Below are 24,407 nucleotides of genomic sequence, written 5' to 3' on the forward strand. Positions count from 1 at the left end.
TTTAGGAAGGGCCAAAGACAAAAAAGGGGGCTTTTGTCCCAATAAAGCACATGCACTTACTTAGTTTTTCAATGTTGCGCATCACTTTGTCGCCTTTCTTCATGTATGATGCACGGAAGCCATCCACCGAAAAGATTATCAATGGAGGGCGAACGAAACTGTGGGAGGCAAAGCATATTACTAATGAACTTGATGTGGCAAAACAAATTGGGAAAGAAAGCCTCTTCTCTGTGTTTTCAGGACAACGTCACCTGGTGTCGAAATGACCTAGGACTTTATGCCTGAGCAGAGCCAAAAATCCCAGGCACACATGCCCTTCACTCATTTGTGTTATATAAATAAGTATTTTTTAATTTATTTGTTACCTTTGTGTTTCCATGCAGATAAACAATCTTTCGTTAAAAATCCACAGGGAAACTTAGTCCCGTTGCCATCAGGAAATGGTGTTGTTATAAGTTTATAATATTATGGGTAGTATTCCCTGCTGGTCGTACTCAGAGTCGACCCACTGAAGTTAATAAACAGGACTTAGGTTCATTATTTTTATTTATCACATTTATATACCGCCCTTCACCTGAAGATCACAGAGCAATTTTACAGTATAAAACAGTGATTTCAGAGGGTCTACTTCAAGTAGGACTTAGTTGAATACAACCTGATATTTTGACATTTTTACACATCACTTGGGAAGACAGGTAAACTAATGCCCGTGTACTGGAAGAAGCCAAGATCACCAGTGTCGAAGCAATGATTCTTCGCTGGACTGGTCATATTGTTTGGATGCCTGATTATCATCTTCCAAAGCAACTACTATACTCTATTCTGAACTTTAAAATGGAAAGCGTAATGCTGGTGGTCAACAAAAGAGGTTTAAAGACTGTCTCAAGGCAAATCTTTAAAAATGTAGTATGAACACCGACAACTGGAAAACACTGGCCTGCGAGCGCTCCAATGGGAGAACAGCCTTTAGCAAAGGTGTCATGGGCTTTGAAGACACTCGAACTCAGGACACAAGGGAGAAATGTGCTAAGAGGAAGGCACGCTTGGCGAACCTGAGTTTTCACAATAGGACACAAAAACGAACCACTTTGTTGATCTGACCACCAGTGGCAGTTGACACTTAATAGATCTCCTACACATGATAAAAATAAGCACATAAAACAAAGCACTTACTTTGCTGGGCATTCTGGTGTCCGTGTATCCTCACACTCATCCGCAACCCAGTGAGTCTCTCCTAAAGAGGGATGATAATAAAAACCATTTTGTACACGACCTATACAGTTGCAAGCTCCATTTACAACAAAGGTGACGGCATGCCACCGGATCCTATATGTTTCTGAAGGAGTCACTCTTACTAATCACCAGGGCTTGTTCTCGAGTAAAGAGCACATCGGATTGCAGCTGCACTGCCATGTTTGTCTTCTTGAATCCTTGAATGACCATAGCCAATCTTAGAATCTTTTATTGTATACAGATGTGTAGGGTGCAGGTTTGCCAAACTGTGTGTGTGTTTTAACTCAACGCTTCTTTCCACTGTGTGCTCACTGCAGATTTGGAGACCTAACCTCATGGTGACAAATTCCTGAAAAGAATTATTTCACCGTTTCACAAACCCTTTTTTTAACAGTTAAAATTTCATCAGTATCTTTAACAACAATATACTCTGCCTGACTAGTATGACTGGAAACATATATAAACAGTGCCCCTCTGTTGCTATTTTCAGATGAGATTCAATCACACCCCAGCAAATTCAGGTTGTGCAATTAAAGTGTATTTGGAGCAATAAAAATAAAGTGGTTTGTGGGGTTTTTTTTGCAAGATGGGAAGTGGTGGGGAAACTTCCCCGCAAACAAAGCAGGGTGGATGCTCAACAAACAGATCATCAAGTCATATAAACCTTTTGCTATTGGATGTTCACAGGGAGGCCACTTGGGAGATCCTATTTCACCTATAGAACAGCATGACTATCACTGTTGTTGTTGTTATTCTGTCACCAAGTACAAAATATCTGAACCGTCTCATGAAAAGAAATAAGGACTTGTCAACTAGTTTCTACATGGGCACACATCTACAAAGTGATGTTTTTATTTGGGCTTTTTAAAAAACTACTCTCAATATTATTTGTGCCCGCAAATGTTTTGGGGTGGTCTTATTGCTTCATTTCCAATTGGTGCATGTTCTGTAACTTCCTGCTGAGAACCCATAACTAGTAACAACAAGAATGCCCCAGAAGTTTTCTCCCACTTTTGCTGCACTATAGCCTCTCCAGATAGCAGTGCGCTAACTTAGGGGAAGCATCGCAGAACGAATGAAGCACCAGTCAGCTTGGACTAGGTGACTCACATCTCCCTTCCAAAACATCCTTAGGAGGAGTATGATCCGGAATGCTGGGGTTTCTTTTGCAGATAGACGAACAAAAACAAGTACCTTTACAAACAACTTGGTAGTTAGTACAACAGTCCCCTCTGGATAAGCAATCTTCAGAACAGTGACAGGCATTATCTTCATTCCTCGTCTCTCCGCAACGCTCTTTCGTACATTCCCAGCCTCCAGCTAACATTATCACAAAAACAAAAAAAACATGAAGACAGTGGTTTCTTAAAGACAACTATGCACATGTGCCCCACACCTTTGGGGCAAAACAATTTCACCGCAATTTTCACCTTATTGGATGTTTTCATTTTAAACCTGGAGTGGCTGTAGTCCAACAATGTCTGGAGGGTCCAAGTTTAGCCACTGATGCTTTAGTTGCGCTCAAAAGGTAGCAGGGTCTAGGACATAGGAGCTATCTACACTACGTTGCTGTTGCCTTTATTCCAGCTTAAATGCCATGGCCTCATCCCCCCAAATCCTGGGGGGTTCAGTTTGTTAGATACATGCTACCCACCCCCACAGAAGGGCTCACGGTTGAACCAATTTAAATATGTACATATAAATGTGTCCAGAGACTCAGAACTTTGAGAGAGCTATTTCAATCCCAGCTCAGCCATGCTCATTGAGAAGATTGACACTTCCTCCAATCTATAAAATGTTATGTCAGAAGAAGAAATGGAGTAAAGACTGTAAAGCATTACATACTTGCACTTCTTTTCTTTCACAAGGACATGTTTGAGTAGTTCTATCAAGTAGTTGAGTGTATTATGTACACTGGCTACATCTGGCTACAACAAACATCAAACCATAGTTTAGTGTTACAAATGAGGCCAGACTAGCCATGGACTCACATACCTTTCCCTCCCTTCTCTAGCTCACATCCATACAAAGTGATGGGAAGCTTCAGCTAAACTCTAAACTCTGGTTAATCTATGATTAAACTATGGTTTATATGTGCCAGCTCCCTGGGGCCCTGAGCACCCACCAAATTCCCCATGAAGGGGCCGAGCACCCACAAATTTTTGCACCAGGGCCTTGCACACTGCATGGCACCCACAGCCCTGGGCACCCACGGTTGCAGGGCCAAGCTGGCCCTGCTGCTATGGTTAGTGACAACAAACCAGTTTTATAGGCTGGAATTTGGCTTGTTTTCACAAACCATAGTTAAGATTACATGATGGTCTAAAACAGAAGTGAATGCTTCTGAATTCCTCCTGGTGATTATGCCACAGGAGGTGTGACTGTTTAAGAATGGTGCTTGTTTTGACTTGTTCTTGCAATGCTGGATTGTAGTTTAGCATTTTGTCCATGCCAAGGCTCCCTCCTCAACATGTGGGGTGGAGTGAAGAAGAATTGCCCCAAACCTTTCCAAGGTTTCAACAGTTTTACCTCCTCTCCCCCCCTGTCTATGCTTCATTCTTGATTGTTCAGGAGGAAGCCGCCTTTTCCTCCAAAGAGGGTGTGTGTGGTGTTGTTGTTTTTTGAAGGGGCGGTCAACCGAACCGGGTGGGAAGGAAAATGGGGCAATTTTCCTTCTGTGAACTTCCCTCTGTTCGTGTACAATCCAAGCCATGTTGTGGCATAACTCCAAGAAAACACACAAAGGGAAAAAAAGATGGAAGAGATTGCTTATATTCTGCTTGCATACAATTCTTAACACACACACACACACCACTGTCCTACTACAAGTAGGTTATTAAATGATTGGTTATTAAATGATTATGAAACAATCTTGCAACCGGAGTTCAAGGTCAAGTGGATCAGTATGCACTGAATGCCAAACAAGGACACAATTCAAGCAACTTCAAGGACCTTCAACAGGAGAGGCTTAAAGGCGACACATGCTTAATTCTTTCCCCCACTGAAATCTAGGGAGAGCGATCGTGCCCTTATGAAATAGTAGCCAAAATGAGTCCTAAGACTTCAATAAGCTACATTTCCCACTGTGTTAAAAGATGCTCAGATCTGGGAGATGTGGACAGAAGCAATGGCTGAGCTCTCACCGAGGTGCTGAAACTGTACCTGAACTGTACCTGAACTGCACCACCTCAGATTACAGACAGGTGCTCTTTTGACTCTTTGGATAGGAGCCTAACTGAAGGCAGGTCGGAAGACATGGGCTGGGATGCAAGATTGTGGTTAGAGACGGGAGGTAATGGAGAGTAGGTAACCCTTTCCTTCAGGATGCTAAACGTGTGTTGTCAAGTGTTTTGGTTTTCGTGCTGGGAATCTTTTCCCAGACATAAAAAGGTCTGGAGATGTACCTCCCACTGTTAGCACTCTGGGTCCTATTTCTGAGGAAACTTTAGGTTAAATTTCCCAAACTGTTATGGAGAAGAATCCACCACCATGCATTTGAGAAGCCTTAAAAGCGTGCCAGTGCACATGGAGAGGTAGAAAAGATCACGATAACTCTCATCAGCATTAGCGATTTGTACAAAGCAGGCACTCAAGAGCTCTCCTACCTGTCTTTAAACATAGTTCGTCAAAGTCTGCACAACAACTGAAGTAGCTCTTGCACAAGTTGTCGCAGCGGCAACCTGGAGGCTCTGCCTCGTCAAGTTCAAAGCACCTGTTTTTGCAGGATCCAGAAGGACTGGTCCAAGAGGAATCGGATAAGACTGTGTTGGGGGCAAAAAAGAGAAAGAGGACACCATGAGTCAAGCAACCAGTAGCTAGCTAAAGATAACTACACACTGCCAATCTGAGCTAACAGGCCCACTGCATTGCCCAATAAAAGAGAGGAGAAAAGAGACTGTTTAAGTCTCGTCAAACAATCGAAGAGCTGGTATGTTCTCCAGTCACATTTTCTTATATCCTGGATTAACTTGCAATGAATCAAAGCTGGATGTATTTTGTGCCAAACCAAAAATCCAAGTTTTGCATTGAAACCCCCAACTTATGGTAATTGGAAACTCCGGATACTGGATATAAAAGAAACTGTCAAAGACCTGAGAATTATTTTGCAAGGACAGGAGGAACGGAAGGCGAGCATAGCATGGAGATGGTAGGTGTAGACAGGAGAACAGGCAAGGACCTGGAAGGCATCAAGGCTCAAACCCATGGCCTCTAGAAGTCTTGGCCAGCCAGTCACATGGACCATCCATGAGGAAGGAAGGATGCAAATTTACAGCACAGCAAAACCAACCCTGGCTGCTTGTAGCAAGTTTCAGTGGTGGTGTGAGGGACAGGGAGGGAGATGATGGGCAATGATGGGTGAGTTGGAGACAAGGAAGAAGTATGTTAAATGGGTCATAGCATAAAGCATTGAAAAATGGGTACTGGAGCAAAAGAGTCAGTCGAGTTAAACCAAGAGCAGAAGCATTCAGCTGAAGTCATTCTCGCCTTGCCATGAATAAAATGAACAGGGAAAGTGATCTAACTTATTTCTACCATGTGCTGGCTAAGAAACTTTGCTCTTTACTTTCAGGTTGTCCTGCACAGGGGTGGATAACATGCACCTCCCCGAAATTTTGGACAACAACTCATCAGCCCTAGCCAAAACAGTGTCACTACCATGATCTAAAGCAGGCATCCCCAAACTTCAGCCCTCCAGATGTTTTGGACTACAATTCCCACCATCCCTGACCACTGGTCCTCTTAGCTAGGGATCATGGGAGTTGTAGGCCAAAACATCTGGAGGGCCGCAGTTTGGGGATGCCTGATCTAAAGGCACAGTTTTGCAGTTGTTCGTTAGGCTAAATTTTGTTTTTCTAAAAAGATTTGAGAATCCCGCAGGTTTATGTAGCGTATAATCCAACAGCTTTTGTTACATATTCCCTAGGAAGCACCCTACCAGTTTCACAGGAATGAATTGCTAAGCTTAGCATCACCTTCCCCAATCTGGATGCTAACACACATTAGACAAAACAGCACCAGAACCAAAATGGAAGGGGATGCTCCATCGCTGGATTCCTTCGGTTACCCTTTGACTTTTAGTCCCCCCCCCTTCCATCATCTGCCAAATTACAGTGTGACATTTCACAAGACGATGACATGGTGTGCCATTTCGCTGTCTTTCAAGGATTTGTTCAATGGTTTCATTTATCCGTTTCATTTGGCTTACTGGCAAACCTTGAACAGCAGAGGTTTTTGCACTTGGAACCGAGCCAGCCTGATTTTACAGCTTAGAACACCTCAAACACCCTTGGCTTGGGGGGGGGGTCTGTTGAAATCCACGCGCAATTGTTTATTTTAGGAAGCAAAACTCAGCAAGCGTTATTGCATTTCGCATAAGCGACCGCCTTGTTGCTTGTGACACTCACACAAACTAGCTACGTATAAAGAGTGGTTTCTAACATTTTCCATGTCAGAAACATTGTGTGGCCGACACATCGGACAGCTGTGCACCCACTCGGTAAAGGATTGAAAAGCCAAGTGACAAAAAGCAGTTGTGGTCTGTAGGTTTCCAGTGTTTGCTACGTGGAGGTACCATGAAAAGTGCAGTACCATGGGAGGAAAAGTATTCAGTTTTGTTCATGCCCCTTTTGAACTTTTTTAAAAATGTAAAGGAACTAAATTTAACCCAAGTGTCGTTCACCAGTTATGCATTATGGTACGGCAACAGATTTCCAATGGAAGTTCCCATTTTTGTTGCATTTCCAGGGGCAGGGGGAAGAAAAATGGGGGTGGCGGAGGGTTCAGGCTCCCATTAGGCAGCCTGACCTAGGATTTCATCCTGGAATTGCCTTTGCAATGGGATGCCTTCCACAGAGCTGCTCTCCCACAGCTGCCTTATCATGCCAACTGATACTGTGTGCATGTTGTGATTTTGTGGGTTCTTCCCAAGGATGTAGCAATTCCAGTGTTGGGAAGCCACTGGCCTGCAAAGCACCCATGTGATGCAGGTTATGCCCCCATGATCAAAACATCAAAAAAAAACCCCACCCTACTACTTCCATAAGGGAGTAGGGTTTGTGGCAGCAGCAGCCATGAAGGTAACATATGAATTGAGCCCAACAGACATGGGCTTGGTAAAAGAAAAGTGCTATTAATTCATAACAAACGTTCTTAACAGCTCAAGTTCTCTAGTACATGCAATGGTCTATACCAGGCATAGGCAACCTTCCTTGGCTCTCCAGATGTTTTGGAACTACAATTCCCATGATCCCTAGCTAACAGGGCCAGTGGCCAGGGATCATGGGAGTTGTAGTTCCAAAACGTCTGGAGAGCCAAGGTTGCCTATGCCTGGTCTATACCAAGGATTCCGGGCTTTGGGTGAGCCAAAAGATTCTGCAAGATCTAGACTGCCCGTGCTGCTAAATGGCAATATTCTGCCGGCAGAGAAAACCCAAGCCCCACTTCCTGCAAGTTTCATCTGTGGCAATGCAAAGTGGTTTAACGATACAAATCAATCCTTTTAATAACGCCTCCTTGGTTTTATGGTAGGGAAGGGGCCGAAACAGTAAGAATCACTCATTTTAATAACAGCTACTTGCTTTATTACCCAGCTACTTGCTTTATTACCCAGGTGGTGCTGTGGGCTAAACCACTGAGCCTAGGGCTTGCTGATCAGAAGGTCGGCGGTTCGAATCCCTGTGACGGGGTGAGCTCCCGTTGCTTGGTCCCAGCTCCTGCCAACCTAGCAGTTCGAAAGCACATCAAAATGCAAGTAGATAAATAGGAACCGCTATAGCGGGAAGGTAAACGGCGTTTCCATGTGCTGCTCTGGTTTGCCAGAAGAGGCTTTGTCATGCTGGCCACATGACCTGGAAGCTGTATGCTGGCTCCCTCGGCCAATAATGCGAGATGAGCACACAACCCCAGAGTCGGTCACGACTGGACCTAATGATCAGGGGTCCCTTTACCTTTACTTGCTTTTTACTGACAAAGTAGCAGAGTACAGTCTCTGCGAGCAGGGGGTCCTGGTTCAATCTCCAGTTTAAAGGGGAGGGCTGGGAAATGCCTGCTCCCAAGACCTTGGAGAGCTGCAGGCAGTCAGCAAAGACAAAATACGAGGCTAGATGGGCCCAAGGAGCTGACTATATACGGTAGCTACATAAGCTTTAAATAGCATTGCTTGGTCTCATTCTCCCACCTAGGACAATTGTGTAATATCGGTTTACCTTACAGGACTAGGGCACAAAAAAAATCAACTGCTATGCACAAACATCCACAGTACGTATACTGCTAAACATTACAGTCTCCTGTATCACCACAGAGGGGAAAGTCAAGGGCAAAACTACGGCTGGTTTCACAAACATATAGATCAGCAGTTTCCTATCTGCAAAAATGCAGTAAAAAAGACAGGTAAGGTCATGAGGGATGGCATTAAAAAAACACCACTATAATTTGCATACTGATAATAAGGCAGCACCCGTAAGGCACATACTTTCAAGTAGGAGAGATTACTATTTTGCTCCAAAGCACGCAGGAGAGAAACAAAGATCCAGGTTCACTTTGGTGTTTAAAACTTCCCAGTACTTAATAATATGTTTCAAGGTGCTAACCACAATAAAACCACTCATCTGGTGGCCATGAAAATGTAGGTTTAACAAGCCAATACAATGCCTATATCTAAAGTGTGTCCTCCCTCAGACCTGGAGACTGACCCTTGTGTTGTGGGTGGGTATATTGGACAGCCACAACACACAACTGGTAGGTCCCTCGTTGCTGGGTTTAATCTGGCCAACGGGGTGCTGTCTCAACAGATCAAGGGACCTATAAATACCTATGCACGTGACCCAGAGCTTCCTCTTTTGGCACGTGCATCAGAACACCCACCCACCTCTCCCTATATTTACGGCATTTTGCGACTGACCTTGCTATGCCGCCGTCTGTCGTCTGTCGTTGGGACAGGGGCATGACTTGGCTGATTGGCTGGTGCCATTTGGGTTTCGCCTTCCGCGTAGCAAATCTTCACAACTTGTAAGGTTGTGGATAGGCTGTGGTTCAGGTGATAGGGATGGGAGAACGTTCTCACCATCCCTATGTGAAGGGTATTTTGTTAAAGGAATCCGGGGACTCAACTTGGTTTGGTCAACCCCCAAGAGGGGGTTGTGCCTGTGCTTGAGTCCAGGGGAGCATCTGGGGAGTGGACATAGCCTGTACCCAGGCTTTCTACCTACCTCAGGTGTTCACCCTTGGCTGACCTACGATAGAGCTCTGGGTCAGCGCTGCCTGCAAAGGTGCAGGGAGCTAGTCGAACCAGAGCCTATGCAACCACTCACTTGCTGTAATCAATAAAGTTGTGGCCTAAATTCTGCCAAAAACCAAACAAAAATTTGAGTCAAATGTGTTTTTATTTAACATAGCTGTCAAGTTTTCCCTTTTCTCGCGAGGAAGCCTATTCAGCATAAGGGGATTTCCCTTTAAAAAGGGGAGAACTTGACAGCTATGATTCAAAGGTGAGGTCTCTGGGTCTGAACACGCAAATCAGTGACTTTAACGGGAGAGAGTCAAAAACTCTGTTCTGTCACATTGTCCTTTGCCAGCAAATGTAACAGACAAACCAGAAACTTGAAAATCTCACCCACAACATGTGCAAGTCAACAAAACTGCTCAAGGTATATTGCAAGCCATGCCAAAAACTGCCCTAGTTGAGCTCTACAACCTTTCAGCACACATATCACACAGCTCAGACTTCGTTAGCAAAGGGAGTAGCAAAATGCAGCCGGGGGTACTATTTAAAAGCCCCTTTACGAAAGGTGGTTAGCATCCAGAAAGCAGTAACTTTCCTATGTCAGCTGGGCTGTTTTAATAACTCTGGCCATATGCTTGGGTGTTGGGGGTTTTTTTTGGGGGGGGGGTTGCAAGCACTGTATCCAGCACCTGCAAGGACGGTGCAGGCTCTCTTCTGCAACAGCTGGAGAAAACATTTTCCATGTTAGCTTAGAAAACAGATGGATCAGACAGCAGAATTTGGTCAAAAGGGATGTTAAGCACTTAAATGCACAAGCCAACTATGCAGAGGTGCAAGAGGCCTCTTGCCACAAACGTCCAGCTTGCCATTTATAAGAAGCTCTGCTCCATCTGCAACTTCCATTACTAATAATAGGAATCATATGTGCTTATCAGAGCCTGAAGAAGGCTCCTTTGATCAGAGCATTTGTTACCAGTTAGACGCAAGTCATCCAGCAGAACAGCACGCCCTCCTTTTCACAGACCATCGTTCAGTTCTCCCATTTATGACGCTGGAACACAAGGCTTTCTGATCTCGGGTTTTCTACATCCTGCTTCCATTACTTTGATACGTTAGAAACAACTCTGGCAAGGACAGCGCACAAACCTACACTTACACACCACTGCAATATAAACAGCAACTTGGCTGCAGTTTCCGTTTCTCAAATGCAAGCAGGCTTGGGGAAGTTTAAAAAACAAAAGAGGATGCTGCAGCCGAAACGAGGGCATGTTTGTGCCCACTGGAAAGGTCCACAAGGAAACATTTGAGATCTAAGGACACAAGGAACAAGGAAACATTTGAGATCTAAGGACACTATAGACATTTGAATCACATTGGTAGTTGACAGCCAGAAGTTCCGCCACAAAGATTTTCATGGATGAAACAAGCCATCTTCAACTTCTCTACTGTATCTGTATCTACTGTAACTTCTCAACTGTATCTGAAGAAGTGTGCATGCACACGAAAGCTCATACCAAAATAAAAACTTAGTTGGTCTTTAAGGTGCTACTGAAGGAATTTTTTTATTTTACTTCAACTTCTCTAGTTATTAACACTCGCCACTCTAAATAACAGTGAATTCTCTGAAACTTTAAAGTCACTTTCAGGTCATATACTCAAAAGTTAAAGCAGTGTTGCAGAAAAGTGACAGCAGTATGGAGTCAACTGTTCTGAAAAACACTGCTTAAGAACATGAGAACTGCAGATCTGAAAGGATGGAAACATGGGACTAGAATGAGATACTGTGTGTTGAGAGCTGGTCTCACCCCCCAAGAGACCAGAATTTAAATCCCCATTCAGTTATGAAGCTTATCTCTCAGCCCATTGGACATCTCACAGGATTGCTGCAAGGATAAAATGGGGAGGAGAACCACGAATGTCACCTTGGGCTCCTTGAAGGAAGGGCAGAATATATATGTAATCTTAGAACCTTAGAAATGTAGAATTGGAAGGGACCGCAAGGGTCATCTAGCTCAACTCCCCTGCAATGCAGGGTTTTTTTTGCCCAATGTGAGACTCAAACCCACAACCCTGAGATAAAGAGTCTCATGCTCTGAACCATGTGGGCATAAAGGTCTGAAATCTACTTTGCAGAACAAGGAGGAAACAAGGAGGAAAGCCTCTCGGAAGCTGATAAGCATAAGCTTCCATGTACCTCCAAATACCAGCTGCTAGGGTCAGACAAAAGGGGATGGCATCATTAGAAACAAGATAACAAGTTTGATAGGTCCTTGGTCTGACCGGTCCTTAAGGCAACAGCCCTCCCTGCCTCATGTTTCCCCTAGTAAAAAACGATATTCAGCAGTACGCTGCTTTTAACCATTGATATTCCATTTGATTGCCATGCTAGAAGCCATCTCCCATTGATTCTCCCTTTTGAATCAGTGTGGACAGGCTACTGGAAGCACAGAGTACTCAACATCCAGCAACGAGCCGGTAGCAATATGTAATAGGGGAGGGCAATGATCAAGATAGTGCAGATTCGATCCCAGTATAGGGAAGCTACATATTCCTGCATTGCATGGGGTTGGACTAACTAGATGATCCTCGGGGTCCCTTCCAACGCTGCAATTCTATGAGATTTAGGGAAGTGCTTACAAATACCCCATTTTCATTTGCTGGAGGGTATGTAGAATGCAATCCTATGCACAGTTACCTGGGAATATGCCTCATTGTACACACCAGGTCCTACGTACTTCCAAGTAAACATTCACATGGCTGCAGTCACAGCACAGATAAGGCAAAGAAGAAGAAGAAGAGAAGAAGAGTTTGGATTTGATATCCCGCTTTATCACTACCCGAAGGAGTCTCAAAGCGGCTAACAATCTCCTTTCCCTTCCTCCCCCACAACAGACACCCTCTGAGAGACTTCAGAGAAGTGTGACTAGCCCAAGGTCACCCAGCAGCTGCATGTGGAGGAGCAGAGACGCGAACCCGGTTCCCCAGATTACGAGTCTGCCACTCCTAACCACTACACCACACTGGCTCTCAGAAATATATACAGTATAGCGTGCATCCTAACACGGTTGAGGTCCCAACACGCCTCCATTTTTTTTATCCCTCTTGAAATTTAACACCATGCAACTTTAAACGAAAACCTAACCATTAGAGAACATCTGTTTCGTGCAGCACCTGTTTTTCTCAGTCCCTCTTCCTCTCCCCCACCCTGGCCTCCCAAAATTTCCTCTGCTAGTTCAGAAGTCAGCATGATTAGCTGATAATAGGAAATCTCTTTCCATCAGTAAACACAAACTGGTCCCAATCAAACAAGAATTGCAGCACCAGAAGGGTAGACAGTGCATGTCTTTAAATAACCCACCCCTATTCACTTTTATTTTCTGCTGCAGTCAGTGTATGTATATATATTTTTCTTGATAACAGAATGCATTGTTCCATGTAACCACACACACAAAACCCTATATCACCCCAGACCATAATTAAATATGGTCTCAGTCTCATTCTCTCTCTCTCTTTCTCTATGTCACACACGCAGAGAGAGAAGTAAATAGGTTACCTATAAGCAAGAATGTCAACAGACTCAGGCTTTTTCACATAACCTTTGCTATAATCCAGAACGGGAGGGGGGGACACACACACGGAAAACTACATTTTGGAGCCATTTGCTCCTCCACACACACACACACACACCCCGACACATCAAGGCGTTGCAAAACGGGCAAATTAAATCATCATAGTACCTGGAAATGGAAACTCGTCCCCTTCGCCAGATCTCCGGACTCTATTGGCCGTAAATCCAATGCACACGTTCACCCCAACAGCAAAAGTGAAGAAGGATATTACCTGGGAACAAGGCGAGAGAGAGACCTGGAGTTAATAAACCAGCTAGGAGCCAATCTGTTTTTGTTTGTTTTTTAAAGACATTTACAATTAAAATAGAATGAATCGGCAGTTTCAACATATTCCCCCTTTGCCCACAATCCTTACTGCTGGAAAAGCAAGCTGACCGAGTCTGAAACTTCAGAATATTAACCATCTCGGACTTCCCCTGAGTGCGTATTCTTTTCGCGCAAGGCAAGGTCCCCCCACCAGCAGCCTCGAGAGAGACATCGCTTTACTCCTCCTTAAAGAAAACCTGCTCCTACCTGCTGTAACTGGAGACCGTTTTTCTTAGCCATGCTCAAGAGGATTCTTGAAAAGTCTCCGCAGTGGGCTCTCTTTTTCTTTAAAACTGAGCGCAGGGCTCTTGTTTGCTCAGTCTATTAGCTGCAGCTAATCCCACCTGGAGAGGCTGACAGCCTCGATGTGATTTGTCCAGGGGGAGATTTCATCATGTTCCACGCACAAATCGCAGCTCTCCAGTGCAAGGAGCTGAAGGCATCCTCCTTCTCGTTCCCCCCCCCCCTCGCTCCACACACACACACACCCCTCTTTCATGTGGTCTCTTCTGGCAACGCTCGGATTTCTTATGTTACTGTAGTCAATAAGCCCATATTCATTTTATTCTTCTCACTAATATACTGTATGGGTTGAGAGAGAGAGAGTCCAAATGTGTGTGTGTCTATCCTGGCCAAGCTGCAGGGAGAAAAACCTCTTGCGCTACAACTTTGATAATAATTACAATACAGCAAACGTTTTGCTCACAGTGCACCCCAAAAGCATGTTTTCTCAGAGGTAAGTCTTGGAGTAAGCCCCGTTGAAGATATCGTGCATTGGATTGCAATCTCATGCACTTTTTATTCATAGAATTGTAGAGTTGGAAGGGACCTCAGGGGTCATCTAGTCCAACCCCCTGCAAGTCAGGAATCTCAGCTGAAGCATCCATGACAGATGGCCACCCAACCTCTGCTTAAAAACCTCCAAGGAAGGAGAGTCTACAATATACCGATTGTAAAGTTTTTCTGTATGTTTAGTCACAATCTCCTTTCTTGTAACGCCTGCAACTTTCTCATACTCTCCAGCAAATGAAAATGGAGTGTTACAAGCATTTCCCTAATTCTCATATCAAAAGGTCATCCTTGCCTCCCCTGTTACATATTGCTGAAGACTCCTTACTAAATGTCGGCTACTGTCATGTGTTTACAAGAGCTTGTTGTTGTTGTTGTTTAGTCGTTTAGTCTTGTCCGACTCCTCGTGACCCCATGGACCATAACACGGCAGGCACTCCTGTCTTCCACTGCCTCCCGCAGTTTGGTCAGACTCATGCTGGTAGCTTCGAGAACACTGTCCAACCATCTTGTCCTCTGTCGTCCCCTTCTCCTAGTGCCCTCCATCTTTCCCAACATCAGGGTCTTTTCCAAGGATTCTTCTCTTCTCATGAGGTGGCCAAAGTATTGGAGCCTCAGCTTCACGATCTGTCCTTCCAGTGAGCACTCTACAAGAGTGAGTCCTTACAAGAGCTTATCCGCACTTGATTTAAAGCCAAGAGGTGTTTATTCTTTTTGCTAAGCCACACTACAAACACATACTGTTCTCCACATGAGACATTTCCTACAACGTGTTATCAAACATACTTTGGTACCTGCAATACACGAGCAAGGTGTGCACTGCTTGGTGAGGTAATGGTGGACTAGAACCTGGTAGACCTTGCTCAGCCACGAAGCTCTCTCAACTCAACCTCTGGGTTGTGAGGAGGAGAACCATATTTGCCACCTTGACCTTCATTAGAGGTCAACCTAACAATCAACAAAGAAACATGTGTGCCTGTCTCTAGCAGCTATCCTAAATTGCTGAAGACCACAATACCTCAAAGACCGCCTTGCCTCATATGAAACAACCCAGAACCTGTGATCGTCATCTGAGTGTCTTCTTCATGTGCCCCCTTCATGAGAGAGTGACAACAGGAGAACTAGCCTTTTCTGCTGTAGCTCCCCATTTGTAGATTGCTCTCTCCAGGGAGGCTTGCCTGGCACCTTCATTAATAATAATTATTTATTATTTATACCCCACCCATCTGGACAGCTCCCAACAGAACAAAACTTCAAACATTAAAAACTTCCCTAAGCAGGGCTGCCTTCAGACATCTTCTAAAAGTCAGATACTGTAGTTGTTTATTTCCTTGACATCTGATGGGAGGGCATTCCACAGGGCCGGCGCCACTACCAAGAAGGCTCTCTGCCTGGTTCACTGCATATATTTAGGTGCCAGGCAGAAACATTCCTCTTCTCTCAGGCTTTTGGCTGATTAAACAACCTATGGCCTTTTGAACTGGGGCAGGGCTATTGTTAGTTTTGTTTGTAGTTTGCAGTATGTATTTTTCATATTGTGAACCACCCTGTGATCCTCGAATGAAGAGTGGTATATAAATTTTATAGATGAAATAATCAAATCAAATAAATATTTGCAGTACTACACCACTTTAACAGTAATAATAATAATAGGTAAAGGTAAAGGGACCCCTGACCATTAGGTCCAGTCGTGACCGACTCTGGGGTTGCACGCTCATCTCGCATTATTGGCCGAGGGAGCCGGCGTATAGCTTCCAGGTCATGTGGCCAGCATGACTAAGCCGCTTCTGGCAAACCAGAGCAGCACATGGAAATGCTGTTTACCTTCCCGCTGTAGCGATTCCTATTTATCTACTTGCATTTTGACGTGCTTTCGAACTGCTAGGTTGGCAGGAGCTGGGACCAAGCAACGGGAGCTCACCCCGTCACAGGGATTCGAACCGCCGACCTTCTGATCAGCAAGCCCTAGGCTCAGTGGTTTAACCACAGCGCCACCTGGGTCCCTAATAATAATAATAATAATAATAATAATAATAATAATAATAATAATAATAATGTCACCCATCTGACTGGGTTGCCCCAGCCCCTCCGGACAGCTCCCAACAAAATATTAATAACACAATAAGATATCATCCATTAAAAACTTCCCTAGGAAGTGTAGTTTGTTAATGGTGCAGTGAGTTGTTAGGAGAGCTACAGTAAGCAGGTTGGTGTACAGTCATTAGGAGTCTACTAACAACTCTCAGCACCCCCGACAAACTACACAGCACACCAGATTTTTTTGTGGATGGAGTCTTGTTGCACATCTCAACCTTGACAAATGACAAACTGAACAGCTCTCCCCAGCAGATATTCCATAGCTATGTGGCATGCCTACCAACATGGATTGGAAACGCAATGCCACACGCAACCATGTATTAAAAGAAATGGATTTTGTTTGAGAGCATCCGATGCCTTCAAAACCCTGCTATTTGTCCTTAAAGAGAGAGAGATAACTTCCTTTGATAAGCAATCCTATGCACAAAGCTGGTCATCACTGCGGACACAGTTGCTGCCCAAACTGTCAGTTATGAAATTTATTTGCTCAGGCAAATTTACCAAGGTAGTGGCAGCTTTTTCTTCCCGGTCCGATGAAAACATCTTTCACTAAACTGTTTACCAACAACCACACTTAAGGAGGGACAGACTTGTGATTGTCGAGCCTACAGGGAGGGGTGGAGGAAAGACTACTTTCCCAGATTATTTAATAATTATCAGGCGTAGAGCTTGGGCTAGCGAACCCGGTACAATCGGCTTGTGTGCTTTCAATTAAAGTCAATTGCAGCTTCTGCAATGCATAGGCAAGGCACCGAGCCTGGACCACCGAAGTCAAAGGGAGCTTTGATCATGAATGCAACGAGCCCAAGGTCAAGATCACACCATGCAGCTTCATTAACCGGATACCTGGTAGGTAGCCCACAATATTTCAAAGACTCGCCACTACCTCCAAACCTGAACCGAACACACTTGTGCAACCCTGCCAAACTCAGGACGCCTGTGATTTTTAGAGCAGGCACTGGCAGAAGCCATCTGCTGAGTTCTTCCAAATGGCAATTAACAGGAGTTGCTCCTGCTTGACAAGTCATTCCCCCCCCTCCCCAGGCAGCTCTTTGTGTATACATATATATTTTATACACACACAAATCCACATTGTGCAGCTGTGCCTTTGCCCTGTGGTTTACGTGGCAAAGCAATTACAATTCAGCAGAGGCCAAGATTTCTCGCTCAAATGATACGTTGCATTCTACAAGGAGATGCCCAGTTTATTCTAAACCATTCGTATTTGCTTATACTGGATGGCATGGCCTAAAAACACATATTGTTAAAGCAGCACGAGGCTCAGCAGAGGCTCAGCAAGGCATAAACCATTTTCTCACATCGTAGAAGAGCCTCTATACCCAGGATGAGGAACCTATGCCCTCAAGGCACTGAGGCTGAAGGGAGTTAGGAATCCAACCCCCCAAGCCTGCTTTATATCTCTTTCACACTGTGTTTGTCTATGTTTTAGGACAGAAAGCAGAAGGGAGCCATTTTGAAAAATCTTCACCCTTGCCGTCGAATCACACAGAACAACTGGAGTCAATTGGCCTCCCAGGGAAAGAGACCGGCTATAGGTGGTCCAGGCCATTTGATATGACACCCTCCAACATTTCTCTGATGAAAATAGGAGCACCCTGTTTAATAATAATAATAATAACAACAACAATAATAATCTTATTATTTATACCCTACCTATCTGATTGGGTTGACCCAGCCACTCTGGACAGCTTCCAATATGCTCAGTTGTTTAGAGTGTGGTGCCAAGGTTGCAGGTCCCAGTATGGGACAGCTACATAGTCCTGCATTGCAGGGGGTTGGACTAGATGATCCTCAGTGACCCTTAATTCTAAAATTCTATGATTATATGAAGGACAGATCATGAAGCTGAGGCTCCAATACTTTGGCCACCTCATGAGAAGAGAAGAATCCTTGGAAAAGACCCTGATGTTGGGAAAGATTGAGGGCACTAGGAGAAGGGGACGACAGAGGACGAGATGGTTGGACAGTGTTCTCGAAGCTACCAACATGAGTTTGACCAAACTGCGGGAGGCAGTGCAAGACAGGAGTGCCTGGCGTGCTCTGGTCCATGGGGTCACGAAGAGTCGGACACGACTAAACGACTAAACAACAAATGATTCTATGATATAAAAACCCAACAACACATGTAAACAAACCTTCCCTGTACAGGACTGCATAACTCCATACCCTCCCACATTTCTCTGATGGAAATAGGGTCGTCCTAAGTAAAAGTGGGACATTCTGGGATCAAACCAGAAACCAGGGTGGCTTCTGTAAATCCAGGGCCGTCTCTAGCAAAGGAGGGGCACTTGGAGGGTCTGTGATATCAGAAATCCTCCTCAGGTGCTACCACGGTAAATTGACAATTTGTTGCTCCTTTCCATGCAGGGTTGAGCAAACTTCAAGCCTAGGGACCAAATATGGTCCCCAAGCCTCTCTGTCTGGCCCTTAGGACACTCCTCAAGTCACATCACTCACTGGCTGGAATGGCTCCATGAATGTTGACAATGCCTCTGGCTTTGGGGGGGGGAGATGTGTGAGTGCGTATAGAGATTCACCTACTACTGTACCTGCATAAAGCTTACACTCATGGCTCCGCCCACTTTTGCCTCTGACCCCACCCGTCAGTGGAATGTGGCCCCTAGGAGATTTCCCAGAAATGAATGTGGCCCTCGGGTTCTTCACCTCTGCTCAAACGGTACTGCAAAATCTGCAGGCTAAATGAGAGCATCTCAATCATACAGTCGGGCTGCCTTTAGAAAAGACCACCTGGCTTTTGTTGCATTTTACAAACTGAAAGTGCTCTGCGTATATTCTGAGTCATCCCAACAAGGACCCTGCGAGGTAGATCGCTATGACTAGCGCGAAGAAAGTGGGAATTTGCTATAAGGTGCATTTGTCGGCCAGAAGAAATTTGAAGCAGGGACAGCTGATACTCTTAACTTTCTCTCTGCTGGGCTCTTATATGTGAATGCACTGAAAACAGGGAGACCAATTCTCTTTGGCAAGTCGATCCTAAACGGCATGTTGGCAGAAAATGCTGTTTACTTTCAGATGACCCGTTTGCAGGAGCTCTCGTGTTAAACAATGTGGCTCTTGATGTTTCATAGGCGAGGACGGACTCCTAAATAGAAGTGGAGTGGCCTGCTAAGGTCTATCCAGTCACAAAAGCTACAATCCCTTGAGGGCAGTCAATGTGTCCATTGCAGGAAGGAAAGAACTTCCTTTGGGGTGGGTGTAACTGCCCCAGTTGCTGTTCACCCACCATACATTTAAAGCACATGGAGAGGGGGGGAGGGAAAGGGAGAGCTAGAGCTCGAAGAATCCTGGAAACTGTAGTCCCCCCCTGTTGTTGTTGTTGTTGTTTAGTCGTTTAGTCGTGTCCGACTCTTAGTGACCCCATGGACCAGAGCACGCCAGGCACTCCTGTCTTGCACTGCCTCCCGCAGTTTGGTCAAACTCATGTTCGTAGCTTCGAGAACACTGTCCAACCATCTCGTCCTCTGTCGTCCCCTTCTCCTTGTGCCCTCCATCTTTCCCAACATCAGGGCCTTTTCCAAGTCCCCCCCTACAGCGCTACAATTCCCATCATCCTTAACAAACTACAGTTCTCATGGTTCTTAGGGGTGGGGTGGGGAGGCATGTACTTTAAATCCACAGTGTGTAGGCAGCCCGTGTCAACACAAACACAGTGCCAAGATTCACCATGAGCAAGATTATATGCCAGACATGTAAAAGGTGATTCATAAATTGACGAATAAACAACTTCTCATTTTGCTTCCCCCACCTGAGAAAAAGGCAACATTGACCCAGGCCAGGGTGTAATGCTCAAAGGGTGGGCTCCTAGTCCTAGCAATATATAGGATGCTGGCATATACCAAGTTGGCCCGTTGGCCCATTTATCTCAGTACTCTACTGGCAGCTCTGGCTGGCAGCTCATCTCCAGGGTTTCAGATGCCAGGGACTGAATTTAGGACCTTTTAAATGCAAGTGTGTGCTCTTCAGCAACGCCCAGCCCCCACCTAGCCTTCTTAGGGTTTTATAGTGCCTAAAATTTGCTGTGCATCTTCTACTGAAGTGGCCTTCTTATTTCTGCTAATTCGACAGCATAAATTAAGCTGAGAAAATTGGCATCCGAAAGCACGGTGTTCTTTCCTCCCTGAAGTAAAACAAAAATGCTCTCACTTATATCCAGCTGCAACGGTGGTGGAGGAAATGGTCAAGGCTTGTTTTCCGAGGGCTTCTTTAAGATAAGATGCCATCATTCATTGCATTTGTGTGATTTCTACCTCCTTGGACTTGGATAGCAATTTCAGGATCTATCACGTGGTCTGAAACAGGGGTCAGCAAACGTTTTCAGCAGGGAGCCAGTCCACTGTCCCTCAGACCTTGTGGGGGGCCGGACTATTTTTGGGGGGAGGGGGAATGAATTCCTATGCCCCACAAATAACCCAGAGATGCATTTTAAATAAAAGGGCACATTCTAGGTAAAGGTAAAGGGCCCCCTGACCATCAGGTCCAGTCGTGTCCGACTCTGGGGTTGCGGCGCTCATCTCGCTCTATAGGCCGAGGGAGCCGGCGTTTGTCCGCAGACAGCTTCCGGGTCATGTGGCCAGCATGACAAAGCTGCTTCTGGCGAACCAGAGCAGCGCACGGAAACGCCATTTACCTTCCCGCTTGAGTCGCCGACCTTCTGATCAGCAAGCCCTAGACTCTGTGGTTTAACCCACAGCACTTGTGGGGGGCCGGACTATTTTGGGGGGGAGGGGGAATGAATTCCTATGTCCCACAAATAACGCAGAGATGCATTTTAAATAAAAGGACACATTCTACTCATGTAAAAACACGTTGATTCCCAGACTGTCCGCGGGCTGGAATTAGAAGGCAATTGGGTCGGATCCGGGGCCTGGGCCCTAGTTTGCCTACACATGGCCTGAAACCACAATGGGGAAGGGAACTATCCCTAAATGGTGCATCTTCGCATCAACTGCCCTCTTACCTTGCAGTATGGTTATTTCAGGATTCAGAAAACCAGATTAGAATCATAGTGCTAGAAGTTGCATTGTAGGCCATCTCATCCAATTCCCTGCCTGCTTCCAGAGTCCTGGAGTTAAAGCCTCTGCTAGCATAAAAGACCCCAGCGAGCAACTAAGTCCATTGATCAACTGCTCTTGCTTAAGGATGCCAACCACATTATCTATTTAATCCAGTATCATACATTTATAAACAATCATGGCTTCCTCTCCGAAGAATCCTAGAAACTGGGGTTTGTTAAGGGCATTGGGAGTTGTTTGGAATTCTCCCACAATTTTCAGAATTCAGAATTAAACCACTCTGGAAGGCCTCACTGAGGTCACATCCATGCCATACATTTTGTTGTTTAGTCGTTTACTTGTGTCCGACTCTTCGTGAACCCATGGATCAGAGCACGCCAGGCACTCCTGTCTTCCACTGCCTCCCGCAGTTTGGTCAAACTCATGTTCGTAGCTTCGAGAACACTGTCCAACCATCTCGTCCTCTGTCATCCCCTTCTCCTTGTGCCCTCCATCTTTCCCAACATCAGGGTCTTTTCCAGGGAGTCTTCTCTCCTTCATGGATCACTGCCTTGTCGTGGCGAAGGGGCTTGAATAACTCAGAGAAGCTATGAGCTATGCCATGCAGGGCCACCCAAGATGGACAGGTCATAGTGGAGAGTTTGGACTAAATGTGATCCACCTGGAGCAGGAATTGGCAACCCAATTGGTTGTTCTCTGCTGCTCCAGAGAAGCGGACATGGAGCAATGGATTCAAACTACAAGAAGGAAGATTCCACCTAAACATTAGAAAGAACTTCCTGACAGTAAGAGCTGTTCGGCAGTGGAATTTGCTCCCAAGGAGTGTGGTGGAGTCTCCTTCTTTGGAGGTCTTTAAGCAGAGGCTTGACAGGCATATGTCAAGAATGCTTTGATGGTGTTTCCTGCTTGGCAGGGGGTTGGACTGGATGGCCCTTGTGGTCTCTTCCAACTCTGATTCTATGATTCTATGATTCACTCCAGTATCCCTGCCAAGAAGACTCCATAGACAAATACAACAGGCCATACATTTAGAGTGCATTTATTATACTTTAACAGTCATGGCTTCCAATGCAAAAATCCTGGTAACAGGGCCGTCTTAAGCATATCGGGCGCCCAGGCGCCGTGGTGCAAAGATCGCTCCGGTGCGCCCCCCCCCGCCCTGTTTCCCACTGCGACTGTCTGGCGGGCACAGCGCGCAACGCCGCTGCAGCAGGCGCAGCCACGTGGCGCCCCCTGGAGGCCCTGCGCCACCCAGCCTTGCCTTAGAGCCGGCCCTGCCTGGTAACTGTGGTGGTGGCAATGAGACTGTCGGCCTTCTCCTTAGTCTTGGGTCACATCCACAGCAAACATTTAAAGAACATGGCTTCACCCAAAGCAGTGAACTTTGTAGTAGTGAAGTTTGTTAAGTGTTATTGGGTCGCTCTGCTAGGTGTCACCTACAGCAGTGTTTCTCAACCTTTTTTGGGCCCAGGCACACTTGTTCCATGAAAAAAATCACGAGGCACACCACCATTAAAAAAGTTAAAAAATTTAACTCTGTGCCGCCCTATATTGACTATATAATTATGACTGTAAGAAACACTTGCCAATTGCTGTGTTGGTTGCAATCTCCTGTAATAAGGCTTCACAAGCCGCTGATTTCTCTGCCAGCACAATCCTTTGCTCAGCAAGTTTCAGGTTGAGCTCATCCAGCCAGCTTCTTTAAGTTTGTCTAAAACCACCCTCCCGTGGTGGTGGCTGTTGAGAGCTGCGCTCGCTCCGCGTCGTGACCCGGACGGCTTCCTTTCCGGCGGGTCAGTGATGTTTATTGGCGGCCGCCAGGCACGTGACAATGCAAATCGCCCTTCTCGTCGCTGCACGTCGCGGCACACCAGCCAGCGTCTCGCGGCACACTAGTGTGCCGCGGAACAGCGGTTGAGAAACGCTGACCTACAGTTCTCAGGATTCTTTAGGCCAAGTCGCGTGCTTTAATTGTATGGTGTGCACAAATGCGGCAGTTCAAAATGCTTGGTGCGAAAGTACCCTTGCTCTCCTCAAAGGTACAGAATACCATGATTTGTACTTTAGAATGCCCCAGTGAGGATACAGCAGATGACACCTCAGCAATACAGAAGGAATTCATTAAGCACAAGTCCGACTGGTGCTAATTCTTATATAAGCAGGCTTTTTCTGCAGGGGGTTGCATTACTAATGAACTGGCCCTTTACTGGAAGCAGGGAATGATTTCACTTTCCAAATCATTCATAGCAATCCAAAACTTTCTCATTTGTTGTCATTTCACATAGATGATGAATTGGCCAATATTGTTTAAATGGAAGCTCTTGTTTCGTTGAACAATCAGTAAGAATGTATATTTTATTATATTTATCTACATCATCTGTGCTCTATAATAAATGTTTCCCGTCATCCGCACTGACCTCCCCCCCCCCACTGGCGCCCTCCAGATATTTTGGAAAATGGCCATCATACCCAGTCATTAGCCATGCTGGCTCAGATGATGAGAGTTTCACTTTAAAACATCTGGACGGCACTAGATTGGAGAACGCTGGTCAAAAAATATATTTGTATACTGTATAAGTAACTAAAAAAGAAAAAGTGCAATTTGAGTAAGAGGCAGGGAGCTCTGGGGTTGCCTTTCTGCAGGATCTGAAGCACGGCTGTGGATTTGCTGGTCTGCCAAAGTGCTATGCAGTTTGCTTCCACCAACACTTGACTTGTTTATTTAACAATAAAAACTCCAAGAACTGCAGGAAGGCTTTAAAACTCCAGTAATCTCTCCTCCAAAATGAAATCCAACCCAAGAGAGCCTGTGGGGGAGCTTAGTGGGTAGATCATGAGATTGTTAGTATTTGCATTTGCATTTGCTTTGTAAATGAATTTCACAAAGAATAAAGGGTACTGGGGAAAGGGGATGGCAGTTGGCAGTTGGCTGGTTAGGTCATTCTGTTAGTTTTATTCTTTGACTGAGAACATAGAAGCGTGGTGACTTCAAGCAGACACTGTCCAGAGGAGTTTGTGAGGACAGGCAAGCTATGGGTTAATAACTCAGGCACTGCCATGAAGGAGTTTTGAAAACAA

The 24,407-nt window shown here is 45.4% G+C and overlaps 1 protein-coding gene across 8 annotated transcripts in view; it reads right to left on the bottom strand.

Annotated features, from left to right (window-relative positions):
* The window catches only part of ENPP2 (ectonucleotide pyrophosphatase/phosphodiesterase 2), an 88,263-nt gene that overhangs the window by 42,637 nt on the left and 21,219 nt on the right, over positions 1-24,407 (bottom strand). For 2 of the 8 annotated variants that reach the window (XM_088675867.1, XM_035124965.3), the window contains exons 2-6: positions 13,192-13,294; positions 4,839-4,994; positions 2,428-2,553; positions 1,174-1,234; positions 61-158 (exon numbers count right to left, since the gene is read on the bottom strand). In XM_088675867.1, the coding sequence (XP_088531993.1) occupies positions 61-158; positions 1,174-1,234; positions 2,428-2,553; positions 4,839-4,994; positions 13,192-13,294 (544 nt within the window). Of the gene's footprint in view, positions 1-60; positions 159-1,173; positions 1,235-2,427; positions 2,554-4,838; positions 4,995-13,191; positions 13,295-13,596; positions 14,011-24,407 lie in introns of those variants that run through there. The other 6 variants (XM_088675869.1, XM_035124969.3, XM_035124964.3 and 3 more) reach the window with 5 other exon arrangements.

Source organism: Zootoca vivipara, chromosome 8 (assembly GCF_965207765.1).
Source record: "Zootoca vivipara chromosome 8, rZooViv2.hap1.1, whole genome shotgun sequence".
NCBI lineage: Eukaryota > Metazoa > Chordata > Lepidosauria > Squamata > Lacertidae > Zootoca > Zootoca vivipara.